Below are 18301 nucleotides of genomic sequence, written 5' to 3'. Positions count from 1 at the left end.
AAGCAAGCACAGTGTGATAACACAGAACACAGTTGGCCGGCGAGCTGAGAGGATAACCACCTGAGACTAAACCTGAGCTTAACAAAAAAGAAGTTGTGGCTACATCTATGGCCTCTCGATCGTGAAGGATTATTCTTAGTTTATTCTTCGGCTTGGAGGATTCCAATACTCAGGTCACTCAATTGCTCCTTCACTTCTTTTGCTTGGTTGTTCAAAATCAAATATTTTTATTCATCACTGTATACACATGGAAAAATATGGATCAAATAGTAGCTGTGTACAGTATTATGCTAATACAATAAAACAAACTTATTATAAATTTACACAGTTTAAAGAATATTATTTAGTCAACAAATGACATAAAATAAGCCTACAAAATTACTGAATTGTGCTCTAACTTTCAAAAAACTCTCCAAGTGAATAAAAAGGATGGATGTTATTTTTAATGTAGTTTGAAAAGATGTTTTTTTTTCTATGTTTCTAATTTCAGGGGTCATGAATAGCTTGGAGATAATTTTTGTAATAATGGCACATACATTTCTTATACATTATAAGGTATAAAGTGTTTGAAAACAGTATTCTTAGTGTTTTTAATCTTGTCTTATCAATACCTTTTACTTGAGAAATCATTTTATAATTACTACCATTAAACAGTTTTAAGTTATTCTCCACTCTCATTTCCCCCTCTTCTTTCCTTAAAACTATTAAATTTGAAATTTCATGTAATAAATGTGAGCATTTAATGTAAGCATTGTTAATTTCTTCTTAATTATTTACTTTCACCTTCAATAAGAGTAGAGGATATTGTGATAGGAATAAGAAATTAGATATTGGTTATCAGGTTTAGGATAATTTGAGCAAACAGAGTTTTTATGTGAAAATGTGTTTTCTATGTGTATGTATGTGTAAAGTAAGAACTGATTTTTAAGAACTGAAGTTTGCATTTGAGTATACTTTGTACACACCCAAATACTATGCTAGTGTTTTGTTTTTAATATTTTGAATTTTTATCCGAAATTCCATATTTTGGTCAATATACAAACATATTGTTATAGACTTCTGTACACATTTTAATTAAGTTTCTTACTTCTAGCCCATTAAATTTATTTACAAAGTAACATAACCTAATTTAGGATAAAATAAGTTACAGTTGAAACAGCAGTAGAAATTTTAATATTAACAAAATTTAGCATATTATATCATATCATATCGCAAGAGATTTAATCTTACAAGTCATGATTTATACTTTAAAAACCTGTTTTATTGTGAATAGCAATGTTTTTGTTTTAAAATTCCAGTGAGTGTGTACATTTTCACCATCTGTAAGCCAACTAATTTTAAACAGCCAACCACATTTGTATCCATGTTGATTATTTATTTAAAGGATACTTAAATTAGTTAGTGTAAAGTTCAATTAAAGCTTGTAGATCCAAATGAAGTCTCAGCCTAGATTGTTTTGATCTCATTAGTAGTATATAGAAATGGCTAAATACAACATCCAGTATATAATGAAAAATGAGTGCCATAATTTGACACCAGCCTAATAACTTGGACTTTGCTTGCAGAGTCCAAGACACCATTTTACTTGTGTTACAGAAATATAACTCAAGCCTGATAATTGTTATCATGTTTATTGGCGAAAATAAAATGTATAAAGGCAGTGAAAACTTCTACGAGGGTCGTCCATAAAGTAACTGCCGTTTGGGCATGGCACGATAAGTAGTGGGGGTAGCACCGCCATTCTCACATCGGTGTGCGCAGCCGTTCAGTACGCTCAGCCGTTCAGCTGTGGAAAGGAGAGCATCGTGCGATCGCATGTTCTTTTGTTACAACGTAAAAACATGAGTGCCGTGATAGAAAATCCCGCCAAGTGTGAAGTGCGTGGTGTAATAAGATTTCTGTGGTCGAAAAGTTACACAGCAGCTGAAATTCATCGTGAATTGAGTGCAGTGTATGGCCCAAACATTATGAGCAAAGGTGTAGTCCGTCAATGGGTTCGTTTTTTTTTTAATGGAAGAACGAACGTTCACGATGAAGACCGGAGTGGTAGGCCATCTCTCATCAGTGATGACTTGGTGAACGAAGTGGATGAGAAAGTTCGTGAGAACCGTCGCTTCACAATCTCAGAACTTTCAGATCATTTTCCTGAAATTTCTCAAAGTCTTGTGCATGAGATAGTGACAGAAAAACTAGGCTATCACAAGTTTTGTTCTCCTTGGATTCCAAAAGTGCTCACCGATGATCACAAAATGAAAAGAATGAGTTCTGCCATAGACCTTCTTACTCGGTATGACATTGAAGGAGAAACATTTTTGATCAGGATCGTTACAGACAGTCAATGCAATGGGGTCATACCACTTCGCCAAGCAAGCCAAAGAAAGCTTGCCAATCTTTTTCAGCGAGAAAATTGATGGCTACAGTTTTTTGGGATGCTAAGGGCATCTTGCTCGTTGAATTTATGGAGTGTGGTAAGACCATTACAGTTGCAGCTTACTGTGAAACCTTAAAACGGCTACGACAAGCGATTCAAAACAAGCGTTGTGGTTTTCTGACATCTGGTGTTGTGTTTGTCCATGACAATGCCCGCCCTCATACAGCTCAAAGAACAACAGAACTTTTGGAAAAGTTCAAATGGGATGTTTTTGACCACCTCCCCTACAGCCCGGACTTGGCTCCCAGTGATTTCCATCTTTTCCCGTACATGAATCTGAAGCAGTGGCTTGCATCTCAGAGGTTTGCAAGTAATGAAGAGCTTCAAAACGCTGTAACAGGTTGGCTATGTTCTCAGGAGGCAGATTTTTTTAAAGACAGAATTTCAAAAACTGTTAAAAGATATGATAAGTGCTTGAATTTGTATGGTGAGGTTACTTTGTGGACGACCCTCGTATGTATGAAAATTCCCTGGAGGTTTATAGACAAAGAAAGTACTAGTATTCATTAGAATTTTAAAGTTTGTTCTGAGAGTAACTTTTATCTTAACTTCTTTGTATAGAGGCATACTTTACTTAAGTATAAGGAAATAAAAGAAGAACAGAAAGTATGCCTTTAAACAGAGAAAGTAAGGTGAAATTTACGGATTCCCTGAACTTTTAACCTTAACTTTAGCCTAAAACTATTCACAAGTCATTGAACTAAACAAGAAAGTGTTATAAATATTTAACCTCTATTTAGATTCTAAATGGTTGAATGTTATGAAGTCATTACATCTGCAGAATTCTATTTTGTATTCAAATATTTAAGAGGGTTCATTACTATCAGTAATTTACACAGTATAAAAACCACAAATAAAATATTACAGATCAGTTTTTAGTAGTAATTTATTTTTCAGGAATTCATGTTATGCAGAAAAGAATTGAAAGATCCACGTAAATGTCTCAACGAAGGCAAAGCTGTTACCAGCTGTTCCTTAGAGTTTTTCCGCAAGGTCAAGAAGTCTTGCTTCAGAGAGTTCACTGACTACTACAACTGTGTAGACAAAAGCAGTCCAGGATATGAGTTTGAACCGTAAGTCCAAAGACATTGTTTAGTTCTTTATACTGTTATCATCTCTGAGTGTTTAATAAGTACTTTCTATTACCACTGTTTCTGCCATGACATTTTTCAAGGCTGCTTAAGGGGGTGCAATCAAGTGTAATAGTATTTTTTTAACTCTAGATTCCTAACACTATAATAATTTGTGGTGTTTCTAATGCTTTGTCTGTGGGACTATCATAGGTAAAATTCAAATTAATTTTTAAAACATGTTTTTATTACACTCATACTATGACACTAATGTATAAAGAAAGTGTAAGAACATAGTTTCTTGTGGATATACTCTTTTCTGATAAACTCAAGCACTGTCTTTGGTGTTCAACTAACCAACCAAGTTCCTAACTAACCAAGTTTTGTGTCTGTAGGAATGAAAGAAGGTTTTGGCGCTTTACTACTAAACTGCAATTTTTTTAAAGTTAAATTATTCATTGTTAAACCTGAATGCAAGATGGCTGCCGGCGGGAGGTAAGGACGATGTATGTGGAGTGTGTGTAAATAAAGTGACAAAAAGAACTGGGGGTGTTAAATGTAATGGCTTTTGCAATAAATGGTACCATATTAAGTGTACTACATTGTCAAGCGAAGATTTTAATAATTTCTTGATCTAAGCGGCAAAGTAATGTGGTACTGCGAACCATGCAAGGTGAAGGTTAATGAGCTCGTGTTGAGTGGTGATTCGTCAACGGAAAAATGTACAGGCAGAAAGTGAGAATGGCTGTTTAAATCCGCATTTAAAACTTATTTTAGACCAGTTGGACATTGTGAGTGAGAATTAATTCAAAACTTGAGGAAAGAATGACTTCTTGTTGAAAAGGTTAGCAATCGAAAATGTTAACCTCTCAACACAAGGTTCAATTTGTGATGAAGCTGGTGAATGTACCGATATGTCGGGGTCGGAAGGCAATATCCAATGCTGTTGCTTTGGACAATAATGTTGGTGTGGACAATTGAATTCAAACGATAATAGCGATAATTCACTCACTGACAAAGCTGATGTGACTTCGGAAGCAGCTGGATCTCCGTAGGCCTAGTGGTGGGGCTATCAGAGTTTGTGAAACGGACAACGAGTTATTAATAACTCTGAATGGAAGGTGGTTAATCACAAAAAGAAACCAGTGACAGCTAGGTATATGCCTAGTTACAACCAGTATGAAATGCGTAAACCTAGACCTAATGGAGGTTATGTTGAACAAGGTAAGCCTAGGCTTAGGAACAACTCAACTAATGTGCCTCTGACTAAAGGCAGACCTATGCATGAAAATAGTGTTAGTATTGCGGCACCATACAGCTTTAGGGATGCTTTAAAGAGGAATGTGAAAAATAAAGTAATTTTTGGAACTAAAGTGTCAAGTGAAGGCAATATGTTAAAAAAACTGCACCGAGGCTGTATTGGATTTTTCTATCAGGGCTTGACGCAACTGAAAGCTCTGACATATTAAAAGTTACCTTAAGGATCTGAAGGACTCAGATTTATATGTGTGTGAAAAAGCTGACTACAAGGTTTTAATGGTTATAGCTCATTTAAGATTGGCGTGCCATTTAATTTAAGTGAAGAACTGATGCATCCAAACTTGTGGCCTGAGGGATGTATAATTGGAAAGTATAAGCCCCACAGGAATAAAACCGAGGCTATGGGAACACCTGGTGATTTTTTAGCACAAAACACGTATGTAACCAAAGGGTCCTAGGGTGCAGATATGAGTAGGCCATCAAAGCCTATAGACTTGGACTATAAATCTAAGGACAGTGTAAATATTGTACATTGGAATGTGCAGGGTTTTCTTGGAAAGAGAGATGAAGCTAATTTGTTGGCAATGAAATTTAATACAGACATGTTGTGTGTTTGTGAACATTGGTTGAGCAGCGATGAACTGATGGAGGTGAGTCTACCAGATTTTAAATTGATCAGCGCATTTTGTAGATCTTCGGGCCAAAGAGGGGCACTGCAATATTTTTAAGATCCAGATGGCTGGGCGAGGAGGTGACTTTTTTAACAGAACTGTCTAGTCAATATATCTGTGAAGTAGCTGCTGTATTTATAAAGGAGATTAACCTAGTTTGTATCGAAATATATAGAGTACCTGACGGTCAGAACTTTGAAAATTTTATTGAGCCACATGTATGAATTGTTGAGTAATTTTATGAATAGTAATAAGAATAAGGCATCAATTATGCTGTGTGGCGATTTTAATATTGATATTTTAGTCAATGACTCTAGGAAAGCTAAGTTTTTAGATTTACTTTTAGGTTTTAACCTTTGGACAACCATTTCTGATGTAACTAGGCCTAGTACGAATTTTTGTGGATGGCGGATCATGTATTGACAACATTGCCACCACTGTACATTTTGACAGAATTGAGAATGCTGCAGTGGAGCCTATGGTTATGTCAGACCATCATGCGATTTGTTCTAAAATGCAAATTGTTACCAAGGAAAGATAACGTTACCAGTCATGTAAATAGTAGGCTAACCAATGTAAATAGTTCTAAGCAAAAAGATTTTAAAATTGTCAGAACAATTGATTATATCAATTCATTGTATTTTGTCACTCTAATTAGTAAAATTAACTGGTTGCTTCTGTATGAGTTAAATAGCATAGATGATAAATTTGACTATTTTTTTAATAAATTTATGAACATTGTGAATATTGCTTTTCCTATTAAGTATGTACCAGCTGTTAGGGATTATTGTAAACTTCCCTCTTGGTATAATACAGACCTCAAAGAACTTAAGGAAAGTTGTTTATATATGTATGCTCAGTATAAGTCTACAGGCATAACCTACTTTAAAGAATGTTATATGAAATTAAAGAAGAAATATAAAAGCGATGTTAGAAGTTGTAAGCTACGTTTTAATTGTGAGAGGGTGTCATCTGCTAAAAATAAACCTAAAATTATGTGGTCTATTATTAATGAAAATATAAGTAATAGTGGATAGGTCTAAAAAGTACAGAAGTTGGAAGTAGTCTAACAGCTTGTGATTTCAATAACTTTTTTGTGAATAGTGTAAATGATCTCATTGCTAATGTGCCTTTTTTCTAGTCAGTCTATGTCATACTATTTAAGTAAGTTAAGTTGTAATGTGTCTAACTGTGAATTTAGTATTACTGAAGTAAAGGTTGAACAGATGTATGATGCTATTAATTTGTTAAGTAATAGTTCATGTCTGGATGTGTATGGTTTTAATTCTGAGCTGTTGAAACTTGCTGCACCTTTTATTGCCGAAGCTCTAGCCTATCTCTTGAATCTTTGTATTAATAATGGTACATTTCCAAGGTGCCTTAAGCTGGCAAAGGTTATACCACTGTATAAAAAAGGTTCACGGAAAGAACATAAGAGTTTTAGACCTGTCTCGATAATTCCAATTGTTTCAAAAGTGTTTGAGGTAATAATAAATAGGCCAAGTAATTCAGTATTTTTGAAAGTAACCTATTGTTATCAGATAGTCAGTTTTGGTTTTAGGCCTAAGAGAGGAACACTAAATGCTATTGTAAAATTTATGAAGAACTGTATTTATGGTGTAGATGATAAAAAAGTGGTCATAGGCAAGTTCTTCGACATGTCCTAAAGCCTTCGACCACGGTAAATCATGAAATTTTGTTAGATAAACTTAAGTATTATGGTTTTGATGATCTGTCTTTACAATTTTTTAAATCATATCTCAAGAGAGATATCAAATGGTTGCTTTTAATGGAAGCTCTTCTCAATACAATGCAGTTACAGCAGGGGTTCCACAAGGATCCATTTTGGGACCTGTATTATTTATAACTTATGTAAATGACCTGCCAGCCTCCATAAATAACAATGTGACAAGATCATACATGTTTGCAGACGACCTAGCAATCTTACTGAATGGTAAAAATCTTAATGTAGTAAATGATTCTCTATTAGTCGCTAACTCAATTGTGAATGATTGGTGTGCGGCGAACGTCCTCTGTGTAAACCATGAGAAAACTCAGGAGATTAATTTTAGTTTGCAACATAAACCTAACCATGATAATGTAAAGTTTCTAGGTGTTCACCTCCAAGAGAATCTGAAATGGAACAGACATATAGAAGTTTTTATGTAAAAAATTAGCAAAAGGCATTTTTATGTTGTTAAGATTGAGATTAATTGTAAATATTGAAACATTAACTGCAGTATACTATGCACACATCCAGAGTCATTTGTCCTATGGAGTTATTGTATGGGGCAATGAATCCTAACACCAAAAGACTTTTGATATTGCAGAAGAGAGCTATTAGGATAATGTGTAATGTAAACAATAGAACCCATTGCAAAACCTTTGTTTAGACAATTAGAGGTGTTGACTGTGCCTTCTATATTTGTTCTGGATGTATTACTGTATGTTAAAAATAACTTGCAGACAATAACAGTAATAGCTCTATACATAATTACTTTACTAGAAATTGTTCTAATCTTAGAGTAAACTACTGTACCTACCAATGTACCAAAAAATAGTTTTGTAGAGATAGGTATTAAAATTTATAACATGTTACCAAATCATATTAAATGTCTAGATTTTTATTAGGTTAAGAAATGCTTAAAAAATATCTTAGTAAATCTAGCAGCATACAGTTTAGATGAAGTTATAGATCATATTGAAGCTTAACATAGTCTAGTTATGAATATTTTACTTTTATAATACAATTTGTTTTGTATGAGATGACGATGCCATGCATACCACATTTGTAACGGCAATAAAAATTCTGATTCTGATTCTGATTCCCCACACATAGCTTTAGATCAGAGCTCATAAATGTACTTCTACGTTCTCCACTTCTTAGGTGAACAAAACCTACAAATCTTTCTTCATTGGCCTTCCTGTTGAACATTTGGAATCTCAACGTTAAAGATGGCACCTATTGATTTGCGGAAAGGAGAAGCCAAAAACTGGTATTGTAATCTGCGCCCTAACCAAAGTTTTACGAGATCGTAGTGCAATTCTGTAGCAAAATCATGTCTAGAATGAGAGTTCCTCCTTTAGTAGGTTTTTTGTAGACTTATATCACATAAAAGTTCATAAATACAGTTTTTATAATTAAAAAATATACTACAAATTAAATAAAATTTAAAAAAATAATCTTTATAATTAAAGAAAATATGCACAAAGGCCATCTTTCTGCTGTAAGACATTTGGCCGCACATTTGATCAAAAGTGTTCACAGTTTCTTCTGTGGTATTTTAGCATTCTACAATTTCATGTGTCTAAATATCCTCATTCAAGTAGTAGGCTGGTCATGACAAGGTGAAAGTAAGAACACAACATTCTTCTTCTTAGGCTCAAAAGAGACCATTGTCTTATATCCATCAAAACAAAACATTGAACTACCAACTTTTCAATTTCTGGTGTTTTTTTCTCAGGTGAAATAACAAGCTTACTTTGTCGACTAGTTCCAACTAAAGTGAGGTTTAGTGGTATTGCTTAGAGATCACTGGCTAGAGAAACACACATGAACAAATTGCCCACTGTAAAATTTCAATTTGGTCCATAGGCCGTTCTTGTAAGTTCATTATAAAATGCTGGCATGTGGGATATTGCAAGGAGTGGTTCCTTTACCCAAATATGGCATGAAATTTGTACCAGAGTTGCACATTATCACAATCTTTATTCCATACTTTATTGGTTTATGTGGTATGTACATTAAAACTTTACTTCTTCCCCTAAAGGCGTGAAGTTGCATAAGTGCCCAGCTCGTAGTTATCTCTGCAGGAATAAATAAACTCCATATTTCTCTGACGGGGGCTAAATGAAGTTTTCATTTACTCCCTAGTTTTATAAGAATCAAATCTGATTGCCTCCAACAGAAAATCAAAATGGCTACGGCTCATTGTGGTCTTGTGCCGATTAGCACAGTACTTAGTGTCAAATACAACCTTTGATTGTCTTTCTGACACGCTGTCAAAATCAGAACAACTACAAAGGCCTCAAACTCCTATTAGTCCTATAAGTTTGAACATCACCCACTCTTAAGTCAGGATACATATTGGTATCTGTATCAGCACACCTGCAGCAGCACAGACCCCTGTTCCTGCGATGACATCTTCTATTGTGTGTGTGACAGTATTCACATGCAAAGCTCCTGTAGTGGATGCTCAAAATCCTCTTCTTATGACTCAACATCATCTGATGCTGAATCTGTAAGCCTTGTTGTGGGTCTGTGTCAGTGTCATCACTGTCATCGTATCCAGAATAATACGGTTGATGACGTTCATCACTTTCCGATTGGGCATCAAAAAACTTTTGTTTATAAATTTCAAAACACACTGTTGTTCTACATCTTCATTCTTGATTGGTTAGTAATTAATAATCACACACATATAAAATAAAAATGAACTGTTTCCATCTGTACACCCAAGATAACTACTACTGAAAGTTAACACTTATTCACATAAAAACATCAATATAAGAATCACAAAGCATCAGGCAGCAGACAACGCAATGCATTGATAACACAAACAGGATTCCTAACACTTCCTCCTTGAGGCAACACGGTCTATAAATAGAAAGAACCAATACACAAACAATGCTTCCCTACTTTTCTCAAGGCCAACATAAGGTACTCAGTTAGAGGGAGTGAACCACTTTCTATTAGTGAGTGAATGAGAGGAGAAATAGTTGCAATAGTCTGTCAAGCGACGTGTTGGTACACTAAGGTTAAACAAAATTCTGGTCATAAACCTTTAAGAAACATTTACTGAAGACAAACATAATAAATTTTGTAAGGAATTAATTGTTCAATGATCAAATTTGAAACTGAATTTAGGAGTATCATTTTATAATCAGTCCCTAATAAACAGTTAAATATAAGGAAAAGAAATTTTTACTATGTATATATCAACTGAGTGAAATTTCATGTTTTTTATTCATAACAAATTAATTTCCTAAAGAAAAAATTCATTTAAAAACATGTTCATTATTAAAATATTATTTCATTAAAAAATTCAAGTTCTTGAATTTATAAATCATTATGTGGTGCTACAGTCCTTTATCCCCCAGCTTAATAAGCCTTCACCATTCCTATAAAAAAACTGTTTACATTCACATTTTGACCAATTGTTGTTTCTTGACCATTGTAGGGTTGCTTCAAACACCCATATTAAGTTGAAATGTCATAAAATGATATGTATCTCGCATCACCAGTGATAATTTTGAAAATAATCCAATGACCATCATTTTAAAAAGTCGCAGAATCTGATCACTTCTCAGCTTTTTGCTTACCTGTCAAATTTTAGTATACCCATAAAGAAAATTTTCCTGATTTTTAAAAAAAATCATGCAAGATTATTTGTACTCCTGTGAAACCAATCCCTAGGGAAGCTTCAATCATTAAATAAGTGTGATGTCTGTCATCTTGGATCATATTGTGTTCAGCATTTTCTTTAATGACTGTGGCTTTCCTGAAAGTTTATCATCTTGAAGCGAATTACAGCACCTTCAAAATTCCAAAAATCACCTAGAAGCAGCAGTACAGTAAGGCAATTTTGTGATGTTCAAGGCACTCCTCTTGAGACATAACAACTTAAAAATCATAGAAAAACATAGCCCTAAAATGCTTTTTTGATATCTCTATGGTTTCCTTTCAGAACAAACAATACAATACGCTGTGAACCCAAAATACTGTCAGGTACTGATTCACACTCGGACAAACAGATAAGAATGAAGATTGTTACAGTATGTCTACTGGTATCTCAAAACTTCATAGTGACCCTCTTATCACATAGTAAATGGTTACAATTAATTTTTCCTTACTCTACTAATCCTAACGCAAATAGGTAGTCAGTACCGTGGTTCAACAGTGTGCTACCATTGTTAAACAGGATTTTGAAATTTTCATATAGAAACAAACTACGAGTCCAATTAGCATCTTTATAGTGGGTACGAATTGCAATATCATTTATTAATTGAAAACTGATTAAAGGTTCTGTTTGAATTGTGGTTCAGTGTAACCTCTTAATTAGTTTTAGTATCCTGATTAATTTGATGATACGAGATGTGATTTATTAATAATTATAATTTCCAAATTATTGTAAATATTTTAGATCTGTACTTCTAATCTGCGATATAGGGCCAATACAATAAAAAGTTTTATTGATAGCCAATCAGCCTGAACACATTGGACTCCTCTCTGCTCCAAACTCCAAACCTATATTGGATTTATCTCAGGTTGTCTACTGCCTTGATAGGATCAACGTTATTGTTTGTTGTATTCCGGGCCGTGGGGATCATGGGAAGTAAAAGGACTGATGCTTTAACAAACTGGGACTCAGAATCAAACATGACAGGATCTCAATTGTTCTGTGAAATCCCCAGGTGTGTGACCTTTAGAGCTGTTTCACATTGGGTACAGACTAAACACACAAGAAGATGGGGAATGGTGCTGAGCTTAAGAATAAAAACACACTCCATGATCAGATGTTTATCTTTCCGGAACTATTGGAACAAATCTATACCTGAAGAAACATCTTCACAGAGTGATTATCTCTTAAGATCAATTCTGTACGCTATGAAATAAGCAAGAAAAACTACAAACTGAGGGTTACTAAATTAAATAAGCAGAAAGGAATGTAGATTAAATAATTATTACTTGTTGTTCTCAGTCTCAAGGGTGTGTGTCCAAAATGTATTGGATAAGGCCTTAATTTTTACAATTAGGTTACTTTCAGTTTTGCACTGACCTTTATAGTTTGACATCTGAAGTAGAAGACAGATAAACAATTCTTTAAAAAATGTGTGTCTCTGCGTTTATAACACATAAAGATGGCATGTCTAGTAATTGTGGTACAGCACTCCAGTTCTTGTTATGTCTGATGATCTGTATGGATGTGACAATTGGTAGCTAATATGTGGATATTTTCTATTTTTGAAGTGGCTTTGCAGGATTCTCTAGAGTGAAGGGTTACCAGAGTTCTGATGGCTCTTTTGATGAATCAGAACTTCTTGTTCTTGTTAATCTCCCATGGTAGCGCAATTGCGCCATGGTCGTCATGTCATGTAGTGTCTATTCTTCAGTAAAATATTCCTCTACTGAGTAATAGGGTCTTTGGATTAAGTATTCCTTCAAGGCTGTCTTGAATTTTGAAATATCTTCAATTACTTTAATTTCAGCTGGGATTCTATTATATATTTTCCCAAACATGAATCTTGGGCCACTTCTTGCTAGGCTGGATGTTACTTGGCTGACATAAACGTTTTTCTTTTGTCTTGTAGCATATTGATGTACTTGGTCATTTTTTATAAATATTTCAGGCTTCCTCCTTACCATTATTGCGGATTCAAGAATATAGATGGCTGGCAATGTTAGCACCTTTAACTGTACAAAGAGTGCCCTGCAGTGAGCTAGATAGGGTACTTTGCAGATAGTCCTTATGATGCGTTTCTGAATCAAAAAAATTCGTTGCGCCATTGAACTATTTCCCCAGAAGATAATTCCATAGCTGATGATACTGTGAAAGCATCCAAAATACACCTTCAAAAGCACATCCTCGTCCATAATTGACTGGAGCCTTCGCACCATGTAACATACTGCAGTAAGCCTCGCTGATATAGATTCTATGTGTTGTTGCCACCTTAGGTCACTGCTTATGGTTAAGCCAAGATATTTCACGCTTTCATCTACTGCTATGCTCGCTCCCTCAAGCCGTAGTAAAGGGGCACTATCTGGTTTTTCCTGTTGTAAAACATTAGAGCCTTAGTTTTGCCTTTATTTAGCAGTAGCTTATTTTCCTGACACCATTTGCTCATTTCATTAAGACCTTCCTGTGCTCTGCATCTTAGTAAATCCTTGTTCAGGTCTTCAAAACAGTGACAAACATCATCAGCAAGTAGGCAGACCTTACCTTCTGTTATTGATTGTGATAAATCATTCACATAGAGCAGAAACAGTACGGGCCCAAATTTGAACCTTGTTAATAGGGGGAGAAACCTCTGAACGGTAGTGTCGAGTTAGACCATCTGTTCCTGAATATCGTACAGTTACCACCATTTTTCTGTCCTTCAAGTAGCTATGGATCCACTTCAATGGCCTGTCTCTTATCCCGATAGCTAACAGCTTCTTGAGAAGTACATCATGTGATAGTAGATCAAAAGCCTTTGTCATATCATAAAATATACACAACTGTTCACCCACTAAATCAAGATTATCATATAAATCAATTAACAAATCCAATATTGCATCTGTTGTGAACCTACATTTCCTGAAACCATACTGGTGATTGTTCAAAATTTGATTTTTCTCCAAGTAAGGGATTAATCTTTTCAGAAAGATGATCTCAATTATTTTAGAGAATACACTTTGAACAGCTACTGGCCTATATTGCTTAACTTGATCTCTTTCATTGCACTTGTGTATAGGCACAACCTTGGAGGTTTTAATTTCATTTGGGAAGTATCCATCCTCAAAAGACTTATTAATGATAATAGTGAGTGGCTTTGCAATAATATCTTTACATACTTTTAATATGCTACATGGAATTTCATCCACACCAGCACCACGCTTTGAACTAACTTTAAGTATAGTTTCCTTAACTTCTTCCTCATCTGTAGGCCACAAGATAAATTCATCAGATGAGTCATGTTGGTGGTCTGAATTTTGATTCACATCAGCTTGCACCGTTGGTCCGGTTAGTTTTAAAATTTCACTTACAAAATAATTGTTAAAAACATTTGCTACATTGCTTGGGTGAGAAATGAGCTCGTCCTTATCCTTTAAATAAATATTAAAACTATATACATTTTCATCACATGTTTAACGATGTCCCAAGACTCTTTGCAAATATTTTTTGCATTGCTTATCTTCGACCTGTAAAATTGTTTTTTAACTTGACATAGTAAGTTGGCATGTTGGCTTTTAGCTCTTGCGTATTGTAACTTAACAATGTTACTAGGATTATCTCTAGTGTGCCAATACAGATCCTTTAGATTTGTCTGGGATATAATAACTTCTTCATCGACCCAGTTAACATTTGACTCGTCCTTAATACTAAAAATCATCTTAGGAAAACAAATATCAAATATGTACAAGAAAGTAGAATAAAACTCATGAAACAATTTATCTATGTTTTGTTGTAGATCAATATGGTCTAGATTTACCAGCCAATTCTGGGTCATCAGTAAATATTCAAACAGTGCCAAGTTTGATTTATTTATTTTCCTTTTTTCGATTCTCCTCTTTATAGTATTATTTGTACCTATGTTCATTTTGAAGGATAAAAAACTATGATCTGATAACAACGGTGGTGAAGTTACAGTACAGTATGAGTTTGATTGTAAATCAGTTATGAAATAATCTAGTTGACTGTTAGAACATCTACAAGAGTTACGGAGAAGACTAATGATTGTAAATCAGTTATGAAATAATCTAGTTGACTGTTAGAACATCTACAAGAGTTACGGAGAAGACTAAGTGTTACATGAAGGTTGTATGACTCTAAGACATCGTAAAAACATTCTTTGGCCCAAGATTCTTTTAAATTGTCAATGTTAACGTCACCACATAATACCAGCGGCAGATCACAATAAGTATTTTTTATCATGCTTAGAGAATCTTCCAAAAGTTCAATAAATTCACAAAAGTTATCTCTACTGGGAGGTCTATATAAAACTATTAAAATAAATTCAAATCTAAGTCTATTACCATTACAGGATATGAGGAGGCCACAACATTCAAACACGTTTTCCACTGATAAAGTCTGCAACTTATTTAAGGGGCTGACTTTAAGCTTGTTTAGGCTACATATTTGAACATATATTGCAACACCGCCACCAATAGTATTCCCTCTATATTTCTCAGCTATTTTACAATAATTATTTATCCTAAAGTATTTATTGTTATCCTTATTTAACCATGTTTCCGCTAAGCAAATAAAATCTGGTCCTTCGTTATCCAAGAATGATTCCAGTGCTTCAACCTTATTAAAAACTGACCTAATATTGATAAATACTATTTTAAGGTCATTCGTCTTAGTTTAAAGGTTATTTTTGACGATGGAAGGATTGTGAAGGAAACAGGATTTTTCTGGACATTTGCCAGAAAAGAACTAACCTAATACATGTATTAGGTTAGTTCTTTACCTGAAGAAGAGATCAGATTGCAGATCTCGAAACGTAGTGTTACTGTTTTCTTGTTTCACTGAACGATGGCAAATGTCCGGAAAAAATCCTGTTTCCTTCACATTCGTTTAGCTTGGTAAAATTGGGTTTGTCCTACCTTTGTGGTGGTGTTTCTCTCCTCTTGAACAAAAAACATTTTAACGTTACATTTTTGGGCCAGAGTGAAATGTCTGTGACTTTATCCTTCATTGTAAAATCCACTCCAATCTTGAAGCTTTCATTCACTCCCTTACACTCCATTTTTTCCACAAGGAAACCTGTACCTGGGAAGCTTGCTTTTATGAAATTCCTTACCTCCTCTTCAGAAGTTCCACTTTTTACCTTTCCAAGGTGAAACCAAGCCATTTTTGTTCCCTAAATGAGATTTGTTTCACCCGTGCCAACCAAAATTTTGTTTGACCTACGTTTGAATTTGTTTAGGTTAGGCCTAACTCTGTCAATTGCCTCACCGGCATTTACACGAGTTCCAACCTCCTTCACTACAGATGCAAAACTCTTTTTCTTTTTATCTATTACAGTTATCTATTTTCCTGCTTGATCAATACCCGAATTAGGGATTTCGTCAAAACCGTAAAAATCACTACAGTCGCTTGACACATCAACATCGTCCGAATTTGTCCCGACACTATGTTCATGTTGAACCATAGTAACAAGTTTGCCATTTAAAGATGTCTGACTGGAAGCTACCGTTCCGCTGTCATCTACATTGCTACTCTTATCTGTGAACCGTTCCGTTCCAATTGCTCTATTCGTCGAATCCGAACCAGTACTCTTGATATTTTTGTTGTTCTTTGATCTTGTAGTAGAACGAAGTACTCTTTTTTGGTTCAACGACTCGTTCCTTTCCAAAGACGTAATCTCCTCAATATTCCTGTTGTCGAGATAAATTTTTTCAACTTCCGGTACTGTATTCTCGACTTTCTGTTTACTTTTCCCTTTGACTGAGCTAACCTGTAATGTAACTTCTTCCAGTTTTTTGTTAATTTGAACATTATCATTTACAACGTTTTTTACTAACCCCATCAGGTTTTCAACTAAATCACGGAGGTTAAAATACTCCTTGTCACTGACAGCATGATTTTTCATCACGTTTAACCTTAAACACACTTGTCACATATCCAACGAACTTTCGTCTTCATCTTGCAGATAGCTTTATATTCGCTACTTGTGATACCGACACATTTCGCGTGATACAACATTTCGCACAATCCTTCACATAACAACGTTTCTTCCTCATTATTTATTAAAATTTTGCACGAACCACACAGGCAGCTGCCTTTACTGTTCGTCGCCATAACAGGAACTTGCGGCAGATTTCCCATAGTAGATCCTTTCAGACTGCTATTCTACATTGTACTTGGGATTCATATAGGGAATATGTAGTCTATGAGTAATAGTATCCTTCATTTTTTTCAATCATATTTAGACCTTTATTAAGTTTGTTGTGCTGTATAAGGATTTTCTACATATTTACTCCACTTGAAGGTGCCAATCATTATGCCAACCAAAATACTTTTAAAGAGTCAATTTTTTCCAGGTCTGGTAATCTTTCCATCCCTTTTCTTGTGTCTCTTCAATACTAGCTGCCTATTAATTTTTTTTTCTAGACAATTACCATGGGCAGTATTGGAGTGCATTGAGGTTACATTGAATTGGCCAGATGTTTTATTCCCTTGCGATTTATGTATAATTCCTTACATACACTGTTTACATTATAATTTAAATTGTGTTCTTTATATTCTTTAAATAGTATTTAAACAAATTTAACAAAATAAAATTTATTACAAACAATTACTTTTATATATTTTATTAAAATATGTTTTATATATAAAAATTTACAGTAAAAATTAATCTAAAGTTTAAAATCTGTCATAATTTTAGTTCTTTTGCTTAATAACTGTTTTACCACTTTTAGTTGCCGTAAAACTCAGAAGATATTTGACAAGTGCATGTCGGACAATCTGAACATGGAGCGACCCCCCTACGGGTATTTCTGTGAGGTGAAGATCCATGACTCGCCAAGACCAAAGCCTGAACCACCCAAACCTCCTGTCTACTCTGACCACACCCGTCGGTCTGCCTGAAGACCGACCCAAGCCACCTGCCAAATATGGTGGAAGACAAATTCAGAATTAGTCAGTTGATTAAATTGCTTAGATTCATTAGCAAAATCATTTAATGATTAGTAATCGTTCTATAAATTTTCCTTCTTTTTGTCAATTTGAATCCGGTTTTTTCATTTTGAATCATTTTTTGCCATTTTGAATCAGGTATTTTTTATGATTCCAGTTCAAAGCAGTAATATAATTTGTGAACATAATTTATAGTTGATTTTATTAATTTTATGGGAATAAAGTTGTATATATGTTCTTTGTTGAAGCTTTTTGAAACCTTGTAGTGTCTGCACTAATTTTACAAGTTTCACAAAAAAGAAAGAAGTATATGTATTTATTTATACTAATGATGTAATATGATGGATCCCTTTTATAATTTTGAATTGGAAGTAGATATGTTAAAGATATATATTATTTCAGTGTGCATTGTTATGAGGTTCAGGAAAAAACAATATTGCAGTTGGCTTTTATTCTAAATTTAACATGTGAAGAGCATTTCTGTTTCGGACCAATTTTATTTCGCTCACCATATTAGAGTTTCCT

General features: G+C 34.4%; 1 protein-coding gene across 1 annotated transcript in view; it reads left to right on the top strand.

Moving 5' to 3' along the window:
• Window positions 1-18013, top strand: part of LOC124369062 (NADH dehydrogenase [ubiquinone] 1 alpha subcomplex subunit 8-like) — a 30395-nt gene extending 12382 nt beyond the window's left edge. The window contains 3 exon segments of the mRNA XM_046826771.1: window positions 3329-3504; window positions 17560-17707; window positions 17709-18013. Coding sequence (XP_046682727.1) covers window positions 3329-3504; window positions 17560-17707; window positions 17709-17780 — 396 coding nt within the window. The 3' untranslated portion in view covers window positions 17781-18013.
• Window positions 18014-18301: the final 288 nt, after the last annotated feature.

The sequence above is a fragment of the Homalodisca vitripennis genome, chromosome X, assembly GCF_021130785.1.
Source record: "Homalodisca vitripennis isolate AUS2020 chromosome X, UT_GWSS_2.1, whole genome shotgun sequence".
Lineage (NCBI taxonomy): Eukaryota > Metazoa > Arthropoda > Insecta > Hemiptera > Cicadellidae > Homalodisca > Homalodisca vitripennis.
The sequence above is the reverse complement of the archived record's forward strand: the minus strand, read 5'-3'. Positions and strand labels throughout refer to the sequence as shown.